The sequence below is a fragment of the Sminthopsis crassicaudata genome, chromosome 3, assembly GCF_048593235.1.
Source record: "Sminthopsis crassicaudata isolate SCR6 chromosome 3, ASM4859323v1, whole genome shotgun sequence".
NCBI lineage: Eukaryota > Metazoa > Chordata > Mammalia > Dasyuromorphia > Dasyuridae > Sminthopsis > Sminthopsis crassicaudata.
The window spans coordinates 453,559,760-453,571,941 of NC_133619.1; the positions used below are offsets into that span (position 1 = coordinate 453,559,760).

At 31.8% G+C, this 12,182-nt stretch overlaps 1 protein-coding gene across 2 annotated transcripts in view; it reads left to right on the forward strand.

Annotated features, from left to right (window-relative positions):
• IFIH1 (interferon induced with helicase C domain 1) overlaps positions 1 to 12,182 on the forward strand; it is a 90,297-nt gene that overhangs the window by 11,763 nt on the left and 66,352 nt on the right. The window contains exon 3 of one of the 2 annotated variants that reach the window (XM_074303269.1): positions 10,638 to 10,802. The exons of the other annotated variant lie outside the window; for it this stretch is intronic. Within the exon in view, the coding sequence (XP_074159370.1) occupies positions 10,638 to 10,802 (165 nt within the window). The remainder of the gene's footprint in view (positions 1 to 10,637; positions 10,803 to 12,182) is intronic. 2 annotated transcript variants of the gene reach the window in all.

The window sequence follows — 12,182 nt, forward strand, 5'->3', positions numbered from 1 at the left end:
GAGGGTCATTCCCTAATTTTCATTTTCTTTTTTATCCTGAGAAGAGAGCTGCTATAACCATTTTTTTTATATAAAGGTCCTTTTTCTTTTTCTTTTTTTTTTTTTTTTTAATCTCTTTTAGTGTTCATACTTAGTAGTGGTATTGTTAGGTCAAAGGATATGCATAAATTATTAGGTCTTTGGAATTAGAGCATATCTTTTTATCATTTGGGACATAACTTTTATTTTTTATAAATTTGATTTCTTCTGTTTGAGAAATGAGGCCTTATCACAAACTTACTTCAAAATTATTTTTGAAATTATTGCTGTTTCTCCCCATTTATTCTTTCTCTCCTTTCACCCTGTCCATCTTCAAAAGAGTTTTGCTACTGCTCACTTCTTCCTACAGCATGCCCTTTCTTTAATCACTCTCCCCCCTTCCTGTGTCCTATTCCCCTCTTATTATCCTGAAAGGGTAATATATCCTTTGGGGTATGCACAGTTTGATAACTTTTTGAGCATAGTTCCAAACTGGTCTCCAGAATAGTTGGATCCGTTCACAGTTCACACACAATGTATCAGTATCCCAGTTTTCCCACATCCCCTCCAACATTCGTCATTATCTTTTCCTGTCATCTTAGCCAATTTGACAGGTGTGTGATGGTATCTCAAAGTTGTCTTAATTTGCATTTCTCTAATCAATAGTGATTTGAAACACCTTTTCATATGAGTAAAAATAGTTACAATTTCTTCATCTGAAAATTTCTGTTCATATCCTTTGACCATTTATCAATTGGAGAATGGCTTGAACTATTATAAATTTGAGTCAGTTCTTTATATATTTTAGAAATGAGGCCTTTATCAGATCCTTTGGATGTAAAAATGTTTTCCCAGTTTATTGCTTTCCTTCTAATCTAGTCTGCATTGGTTTTATTTATTAAAAAAAATAACCTTTTAACTTAATACAATCAAAATTTTCTATTTTATGATCAATAATGAACTCTAGTTCTTCTTTGGTCACAAATCTGAGAGGTAAACTATCCAATGTTCTTCTAATTTGTTTATAGTAGCATTCTTTATATCTAGATCATGAATCCATTTTGACCTTATCTTGGTATACAGTGTTAGGTGTGGGTCTATGCCTACTTTCTGCCATACTAGTTTCCAATTTTCCTAGCAGTTTTTGTCAAATAATGAATTCTTAAACCAAAAAGTGGACCCTTTGGGTTTGTCAAATACTAGATTGCTATAGCCATTGACTATTTTGTTCTGTGAATCTAACCTATTCCAGTGATCAACTTCTCTATTTCTTAGCCAGTACCTAATGGTTTTGATGACTGTTGCTTTATAATATAGTTTCAGATCTGGTGCAGCTAGGCCAGGTAGATGTTTTTTCTAATCCCCATATTACAATTGAGAATACTGAGGCAGAAATCACATAACTAGTAAATTATCTAAGGCTAAATTTTGTGCTCAGGTCTTCCTGCCTCTAAGTTAAGAGCACAACCAAATTAAATATGCAAAATTAGGTCATTGAACTTGATAATCTTTAAAGTTCCTTCTTATCTAAATACTGTCATTTTATAAATAGACTTAGAAGATGAAAACAGAAAAAGCTGCTAGACTAGAGTAAAAAAAGACAAATCTATGATAAAGAAAGCCCAAGTTTGAAGGTATTCACTAGATTAATGCTGTAGCAAAAGGCAAAGATATACAATGAGAAAAAAAATCGGACACTATTATTACTTTTTTTTTTTTTTTTTAAAGGTGATGTAAGGCCATTTATAACTGCTCACTCATTTTCCTACTTACTCATTTCTAGAAATCTTGATAGAATGACCCACAAATAGATTCTAGATGAAAATAGTAAGAAGATAATAGGTAGACTTTAATAAATGATACTGTATAGCATACTACTTCACAAGTTCACAGTTTATTGAAAGATGCAGAATGTTTAAAATAGTACTTTTTTGATTTTTAAAAAGCAGTTTCAGCTAAGGAATAGTGGATAGAGAGCTTTGGTTCTTGGGAGACCTAAATCCCAAGACCTGTTTCTAAGATATAATAGTTGTGGGACCCTAGGCAAGTCACATTACCTCTTAGTGCTCTAGGAATAGGCATATGTCTAAAACTATAAATTATAAAAAAGGGAATGTTTTGCATTTTGAGTGAGTTTTCTCCTCCAAAAGTTTCCTTTATCAATGAAACCACTGATTGGTTCTCTATCCCATAAAAAAAGTATTACTTGGTAATGAAAATGTCACCTTAAAGGCTTTCCTCCAAAAAGGTGTTTCTCAAATATAAGATATTATGATATAAGCTCCTTTGAAAGTTGAAAACACGGAGATAACTTTATTCAAGAATACTCTGTTTATCAATAAGATATTTCACATATTCATATTGTGATCATACATAATTCTTGATAGGTAAAACCACACAAATAATTTTGTTTAGAGATATTTAGATGATCCATATAAAAGGAGGCAGGAAGCAGTAAGAGGCCTACCAAAGATTCATGTATTTCAAGGAGGATATCCTATGAAAACTCCACATGGAAAAGCAATTTGCTATTTGTTATGAAGTTCTTTGAATGCTCCTGCTTATCATGAATGACATTGTGTTATTTACTATAGAACACTACAGGCCCTTTTCAGTTAGTTATATTAAGAGAAATTGATCTAGTAAAAAAGACAAAACAAAACAAAAATGGATAAAGATGATGTGGGTCCATTTTTCTCTTTTATGATCTCTTTGTAATGCAGGCCCATTATAAACACTGCTGGATCAGAGAGTTTTATAAAAGCTTTTTAGGCATTGTACCACATTGTCCTGGAAAATGATTGGATCAAGTCACAACTCCACCAACAATGTATTACATTCTCTCCAACATTTATCATTATCTTTTCCTGTAACCTTTGCCAATTTGAGAGGTGTCTTAATTTTCATTTCTCTAATCAATAATGATTTAGAGAACTTTTTAAAAAACATGATTAGAAATTACTTTAATTTCTTCATCTGAAAATTGTATCCTTTGACTATTTGTCAGTTGGGGAATGGCATCTATTTTTATAGATTTGAGTCAATTCTCTATATACTTTAGAAGAGAGACCTTTTTCAGAAACACTGGCTGTAACACCAGCTTTCTGCTTCACTTTCAATCTTGGCTGCATTGGTTTTGTTTTTGTAAAACCTTTTTAATTTAATGTATCAAAATTATCAATTTTGCATTTCATAATATTCTCTAGTTCTTCTTTAATCATAAATTATTTTCTTCTCCACAGATCTGAGAGGTAGAATATCTCGTTTCCTACCCTGTTCACTTAATTTGTTTATAGTTATCCTTTATGGCTAAATCATGAACCCATTTTGACCTTATCTTGGTATATATTAGGTGTTAGTTGTAAGCTAATGCCATACTATTTTCTAGTTTTCCCAGCAATTTTTGCAAAATTGCTCCAGAAACTGGAGTCTGTGAGTTTATCAAACACTACATTATTATACTTGTTGACTATTGTGTCTTGTGAACCTAACCTATTCCATTGATCCACCACTGTATTTCTTCGCCAATACCAAATGATTTTGATGACTGTTACTTTATAATACTGTTTTAGGTTTGCTATGGCTAGGATACCTTCCTTTGCGTTTTTCTTCTCAATTATTTCCTTGTTCTTTCAGATTAATTTTATTATTATTTTTTCTAGCTCTATAAAGTAATTTCTTGGCAGTTTGATTGGCATGGTTATTTTAAATGGGATTTCTCTTTCTATCTCTTGCTGCAGGACCTTATTGGTAACATATAGAAATGCCAATTATTTGTGTGGGTTTATTTTATGTTCTGAAACTTTTTTAAAGTTGTTAATTGTTTCTAATAGTTTTTTTTAGTTGATTCTCTAAATATAATGTCATCTGTTTCCTTATAACCTACTGTTTCTTCCATTTCTTTTTCTTCTCTTCTTGCTAACGCTAACATTTCTAGTAAAATATTGAACAATTGTGGTGATAATAGGCAGCCTTGTTTCCCCCATCATTTTACTAGTAATGCTTCTTGCTTATCCCCATTACATATAATAATTGCTGATGTTTTTAGATAGTTGTATTTATCATTTTAAGAAGAACTCCATTTATTCTTATGCTTTCTAATGTTTTTCTTAGGAATGGGCATTATATTTTATCAAATGCTTTTTCCACATCTCTTGAGATAATCATATGATTTGTTAGTTTTGTTATTAATTAATCAATTATACTTATTTTCCTTTTATTGAATTACCCTACATTCCTGGTATACATCCAACTTGTTCATAATATATTGCTCTGGTGACAAGTTGTTATCTTTTTGCTAATATTTTAGTTAAGATTTTGGCGTCAATATGCATTAGGGAAACTAGTCTATAATTTTCTTTCTGGTATAGGTATCAGCACCATTTTTGTGTCATAAAAAAGAATTTGGTGTAGTACTCCTTCCCCTATTTTTTAAATATAGCATTGGAATTGTTTTTTAAATGTTTCATAGAATTCATTTGTAAATCCATCTAACTCTGGAGATTTTTTCTTAGGGAGTTCATTAATGGATTATTCAATCTCTTTTTTCTAAAATTGGGACTAAGTATTTTATTTCCTCATCAGGAAAATCTATGTTTTTGTAAATATTCTTCCATTGTATTTAGATTATCAGATTTATTGGCATACAATTGGCCAAAGTAGCTGCTGATTATTGCTTTAATTTCATCTTCATTCCATTCATATTAAGTTCTCCTTATATATTTTTGATGCTGATAATTTGGGTTTCTTCTTTCCTTTTTCTAATGAAATTAAGTTTATCTATTTTGTTGTTATTGTTTTATAAAATCAACTTGTAGTTTTATTTATTAATGCAGTTGGTTTTTTATTTCAATTAAAATTTTCTTAATTTCTTAATTTTCAATTAATTTCTTAATCTCTGCTTTTCAGAATTTCTAATTTGGTATTTAATTGGAGGGTTTTAATTTGTTCTTTTTTTTAGTATCTTTAATTGCTTGTCTGATTTATTGATCTCTTTGTGTGTTTTATTCATGTAAGCATCTAGAGATATAAAATATTCCCTAAGAAGTGCTTTGGCTGCATCCCATAATGTCTCATTATTGTTTGTTTGATTTGTTTTTTGACCCACTTATTCTTTAGGATTAGATTAGTTTCTAATTAATTTTTGGTCTGTTTTTTTCATGTCCCTTTATCACATGTAATTTTTATTGCATCATGATCTGAAAAGGATGAATTTACTATTTCTACCTTTCTGCATTTCATTGTAATGTTTTTGTACCCTAATGCATGGTCAATATTTTGTGTAGGTGCCATATATCATTGAGAAAACTATATATTTCTTTCTCTCTCTACTTGGTTTTCTCCAAAGATCAATCATATCTAAGTTTTAAAAAATTCTATTCACCTTCTTCACTTTCGTGTTTATTTTATGGTTAGATTTATCTAATTTGTGATAGAAGGAAGTTGAAATCCTCCACTAGTGGTTTTGTTTCTATTTCTTCTTGCAACTCATTTAACTTTTCAAACTCTGAGAATCTGGATGCTCTACCACTTGGTGCATATATGTTTAGTATTGATATTACTTCATTATCTATGGTACCCTTTAGCAAGATGTAGTTTCTTTCCTTACCTCTTTCAATTAGATCTATTTTTACTTTTGCTAGGTCTGAAATCAGGATCGCTACCATTGCTTTTTTTCTTTTTTTTTTCTTTTTTTTTTTTTTTACTTCAGCTAAAGCATAATAGAGTCTGCTCTAGCCTTTTACCTTTACTCTTTATGTATCTCTCTTCAAATGTGTTTCTTACAAATAGCATATTAGGGGCAGTTAGGTGGCGCAGTGGATAGAGCACCAACCCGAGTTCAAATCTGGTCTCAGACACTTAACACTTCTTAGCTGTGTGACCCTGGGCAAGTCACTTAACCCCAGCCTCAGGAAAAAAAAAAAGAAAGAAAGAAAGAAAGAAAAAAAACAAAAACAAACAAATAGCATATTGTAGGATTCTGGCTTTTAATCCAGTCTGCTGTTTGCTTCCATTTTTTGGGAGAGTTCATCCTATTCATCTTCACAATTAAAATCATTAACTCTGTATTTCCCACCATCCTATTTTTCCCAAATTATACTTTTTTCTCACTTTTCCTCCTTTTCTTCCTCACCAGAATTTTGAAGCCTTACCATCTTGATAAGACTTGAAAAGACAAGAACTAGAGGTTTGCCATACCTTTAAGAACACAGGAAATAGATTATCATAATGAGACAGTGAAATAAGACATTAATGAAGGGAATCCTACTGTTACTTATATACTTGGATAAATTTGTGCATTGATATGCATGCTCCTTCCAACAGAACAAGTAGCAACCCAACCACAATTTTATATACTACTTGCATTCTGTCCATTTTCTTTCTTAGATCTTCCACAGATGGACTACTCAATATATTGGGACATCTTTCTTCAGATCATTTGACATTGCATGGATACTATTAGGTCAGATTAGCTTTTCATTTAAGTATGTCTGGATCTTGATCTATAAACACCTCATTTTCTGTTAAACATCTTTCTGATGGTGTCCTTTGCAGTTCTCTTCTATAGTTTTTTATTGGTTAAATGTTTCAGTTAACTCTATTATTATTTTTAATCTATTGTTGTCTATTATCTTTTGAGAGACCAACAATTTTTAATCTATTTCAAATTATTTTTTCATTTATAGTTTTTTTAAGATGTTGTATTGGTGGACCAAGTCTGTGCATTGTCTGTTCAGTTGCATTTTCTAGTCAGGGCAAAAGTTTCCTTTTATCCACTTGGGTTTTTCCTGTATAAATGGCTAGACCAATTGTCTTGAGTGATTGTGAAGTCATTTAGGAGGCTCTGCAACCCTGCAGTCTTGTGAATCTTGGTGCTGTCAGTACAAAATCAACTGAAAATAAAAGGATCTCTACATCTATAAGGAATCCCACTTTTCTTTAGGTTAAACTTCTGATAACCTTGATAGCAATGACAAAAATTTCCGATGAATATCTATTTCTCCATTCATATTGTGCTTGATATTCATATCTGAGTTTTTTTTTTAACAAACAGTTGTTTAATTCTATTTTTTAAAGCATGTATATGTTATATTTTATTGGAAACTCAAATTGATGAATCAAACATTATTTAATGATAAACCTACACATTTATTATTTTCATTTGTTAGAGTTTAGTGTTAGTTGTTAGTTGTTAGTGTCTTTCATTTCTCAGTGTTTGACATTTTTTACTTCATTTAGATATGAGCTGATTGATTGCTTACTTCATAATTTTTCAAATTCTCAAGGTCTCATTTTTAAAGTTAATTTTCACTATTACAAAATACTCCAAAAGCTTCATTAGTAAAACAGATTTGGGTAAAAACATATTATATTCAATGAACAGTAAGTAGCCATTTACTATAAAGTAAATACAGGTTCTATTATTCAGGGTAGATCTTTCCAAGCAATTTTTATTATGCTTAAAAAAAACTTGTTCCCTCCAAGAACAAAGTATAATCTTTGCCACATTGTAGTAGAGATTGATAAATGCTCATTGCCTTGCCTTATTACTTTATTCTTCTCTAAAGGAAAAAAATTTATAAGGGTGGACATTTTCACTATTAGAGCTCTTAAATAATTCAAGGAATGTTATATAATTTTATAGTCACAAGAGACATCTTTGTAGTCATCTCACACCCATTGCAAAATTGAAACAAATTCCTCTAAAGAGCCATGATCTCTTATTTGCCTGATTGAATGTTCACTAAGTTCTTATCTTTCCTGACCTCTACATTTGTGAGAATAGTTTCTTGTTCTCTCTTACCATATCTTCTCTTGGAATTTTGTGCCATATCTTCTAGCTGCCTACTTGCTTCTTCTCAGTCTTCATTGCTGGTTTCTCATATCTTGATCAGTCCTAGGCCCTCTTCATTTTCCTATTTACATTCTTTCTCTTGATGATCTTATCAACTAACTACTGCAGCTTTATTTATTTGCTCTTTTCAGATAACTCACAAATATGAGTTGCTAGTCTCTCTCCTAAACTTAGATATTGCCTCACAAACTACCTAGGTATATTTCCCTTAAACACTCCCCTTCTCCCCCCTCAAACTTCAGACTGGGTCTTCCATCCCATCCAGGTAGAAAGTTCAAGGTCTATTCTGAGGCCCAAGACCACCACTGATTACAAGGTAGCGTTGACCTGTTCTGTTTCCAACCTTAGCACTATTTGACCCTCCTTAGGTAACCCAAACACCTAATTATTGCAACTATTGCAACTCAAAGCTTAGAAGATCAGCCATTCTTCACTTCTCTGGCTTGATATTTCTAACTGGATGTCCTGGCAACATCTCAAACTCATTTTGATTCTCTTGTTTTCAGCTGCTATTGTGCTAATGACATCAAATAAAATTCATTATCTTTCACACCCATATCTACTCTTTTATCAAATTTTCCTAGGTCTATTGACATGTTGTGCAAAAATAAATCAGACTAAAAAATGTAGAGGGCTGCAGATAATGGGGGATCTCTGGGTGAGATGTAAGACCTTTCAGCCCAGAGGGAACCTGCTGACAGGTTCAGCTCTCCATATCCCCTAAGAGCTCTCAGCCTTCCTGAGAAGTCAGGGGGCTGTAACAACCTGTATATTAATTAAAGCAGTGATACCAAGTGGCAGAATCATCTACATACAATAGCAAGTTGCTTATGTGGTTCCACCTGTGCAGTATATAGTTAGAACATGCACATTGTTGCTTTGGTTATGTAAGGGCATTAGGGTAGATAAGACTGAGAGAATTTGGAATAAACAGACCCCATGTTTGACCTTCTATGTGAGTCCAGCCTCTTCACTCCTCTTCTAAGACCAAGGACTTGGGCTGGTACTGAGATCCTCCAGAGCTACTCTGGACATATCAACAAGGGGACAAAAAGCCACAAGAACAAAAAAGCAAACAAAACAAAACAAAGTGAAAATACTGTGCTTCATAGTTCTCTTTCTGGATGCAGATGGCTCTGTCCCATCACAAATCTATTGGAATTGGCTTGAATCACCTCACTGTTGAAAAGTCCATCACAGTTGATCATCATGTAATTTTGTTTCTGTGCACAATGTTTTTTTGATTCTGTTCACATCACTTAGCATCAGTTCAGGCTTTCTAGTCTTTTCTGAAATCATCTTGCTTATCATTTCTTATAGAACACTATTCATATACTATAACTTTATTCAGTCATTCCCCAATGGATGGGGCACCCACCCAATTTCCAGTTCCTTGCCACAGAGTGATTTTCTTTAAACACAGATCCAATCATATGACTCCCATAATCAGTCAGTTTTAATAGTTCTATGTTATCTATTAGATAAAATACAAACTATGCTATTTGGCTTTTAAAATACTTTTTAGCTTGGCTCCAATCTATCTTTCTGGTCTCTTTAAATATATACCCCTTCCCACTCAATAAGGTCCAGCCAAAGTAGTCTTTGTTTCTCACACATGGAATTCCCATCTCCTTCTCACTGACTGTCTCCCATGCCTAAAATATATTTCCTCCTCATTCTGTTTAACAGAATCCCCCTCCTTTAAGGTTCAGCTCAAATATAACAGCCTACCAAAAAAGCCTTTCCTGAACCCTCTTATTTGTTCACACCCTCCTTCCCTAGCTACTTTGTATTTATCTGGAATCTAACAGATAAAAATGAAGGAAGTCACTCTTGTTAGGGTGACTAACTGGGGGGAGAAAAAAATACAAAATAAATTCAACAAATTAAAGGTAGTTAAATTAACTTGAATTTTACTACCTTTAATTTGTTGTATTATTTTTTCCTCCCCCTGTAGTTATTAAGCTGCCTGAGGGGAGTGACTTCTTTAATTTTTTTTGATATCTCTAGCAACTAACACAGTGCCTAGTTACTAATTGTAGTAAGTAGGTGCTTAGTAAATGATAATTTGTTGAAGAGCCATTTTAAGACAGCATTTTGTTCTATTAAAGTAAATTTTCTTTTCTAGTAAATAGCAAATGTTGGGACTTGTTTTATCCATATTTTACAGTGAATTGTAGCAAGATGTGATCTGCTGTAGATTAACATGTGAAAAAGTTTGAATATTTATATCCATGACTTTATCTTAATATTATATCTTTACCTGGGATGTACTTGATGCTCATATAGATTTCTCAATCATATGGGTTGATGATTAAGATTTCTTTAGTCATCTTTTTGGGGAATAAGAATAGGGTTTGATTTTTTTTTTTTTTTTTTGCAAGCCTTTGGAATCCTCTCCTATATTCTTTTGAGAATTCATTTTCCCAGCATTTTCAGAATTTCCACTTCTAGTACAGTGGAACTTTGTGAAGTGAGTTATCTTAGTTTAACTAGAAATGTCAATAGAAATGTTTCTATTACAAAGAGATATAAAATTTTTCCCCCCTGAGGCTGGGGTTAAGTGACTTGCCCAGGGTCACACAGCTAGGAAGTGTTAAATGTCTGAGACCAGATTTGAACTCCGGGTTCTCCTGAATTCAAGGCTGGCACTCTATCCACTGTGCCACCTAGCTGCCCCGAGATATAAATTTATATGGTGTTTGCAAAAAGTAACTTACTTAAAATATCATTTGTATTTTTAATTTTTTTGTTCAAAAAACAGAGATTAAGGAAAATGGAACCGAGAAGTTATCCCCAAAGGATGATGACGATCACGACATTGAAAAGCATATTTCTTTATCGGATCAATATGAACAAGAAAATGATAGCATAATTGTTGAAAGTGATGAATTAGAATCATCTTTTGCAGATTCTTCTGTGGTTTCAGGTAACATAGTAAATGAATACTTTAAAGAGTCTAATCTTGTACAATGAGTAATAACCATTTTATTAGGAATAGAGCAAATCAAGAATCAATCAAAAAAGATACATAGTTTTCTGAACATTAAAAAATAAAATAAAGTAGTACTTTAAAGCAGTGATAACACTTTAGTGTGATTAGGATCAGATTAAAATGTAATTGAGAAATATTTTTTAAAATAAATAATGCAATAGAGCATAGTGTCAATATGTAGTGTTCTACAACATGACAAATATGAAAATATGTTTAAAAGGATTGTACATATTTAATCTTTGTCAGATTGCTTACTGTCTTGGGAGGGAAAATAAGGCAGGGAGGGTGAAACATTTGGAACACAAGGTTTTACTGAAGTGAATGTTGAAAGCTGTTTTAATATGTATTTGGAAAAATAAAATACCATTAAAATATGTAATATTCTAAATCAATCTATGGCTTGTAAGGGTCCTTATGCACTTTTTAGCTGTCAATCTTTCTCTCTTTTTGATTTGAAGTCCACTGCTTTAAAGGAATGAAAAAAAACTTTATTTTTTCTGAGCATTAATCTGTTTTATCTTAAATTATTTTTAAAAAGTTTGGGGACATTTGAAGATTTTTTAAACTATTTAATTTGGTAATTTTTGATAAAGAAAAATTAGTAATTATGAAGCTGTTTGTAACACTAATTTGTGTTTTAAAATTTACAATTCATTATCTATGAATGTCATTCATTTGATGATTCAAATCAAATGAATTTTGATTCATTTGAAATAACATTTTGAAAATAACTGTAGTAAATCATAATGTGCATGGTATTCTATACAAAATAAATGCATGTAGGGGAATTGGGCACAACAGTCTTAGCAGATAATTGCATATTTGTGTTATATTATTTATTTATAATTTATTCACTCAAAAAACTATTAAAAGCTAAATAAAGATTAAGTCATCATCATAACTAAAAGAGAATTATATTGAAATGTTAGATGTTCTTATTGGATAAAATTATAGTTGATTGATTATAAATTATATGATACCTACATACCAATAGTGTAGTGAACTGAATTTAGAATTGACCAAGTGACCAGACTAAAAGAATAATCATTTATGTATCATTGCCAACTTGAAGAACTATTCAGGAATACTTTGTTCCCATCCTGTTCAACATTTTTATTAATAAATTGAATGACAGCTCAGATAGTATGCTGTCATTCTTATCAGATTTACAGATGACATTAATGGGGAAGGGATAACTAACATTGGATAACAGAGCCTGTGCAGTTAGGTTGCAGAATGAGTAGAGTACTGAGCTTGGAATCAAAATTCAAATCTGGCCTCAGATAAATATTAGCTATATGGTCATGGGTAAGT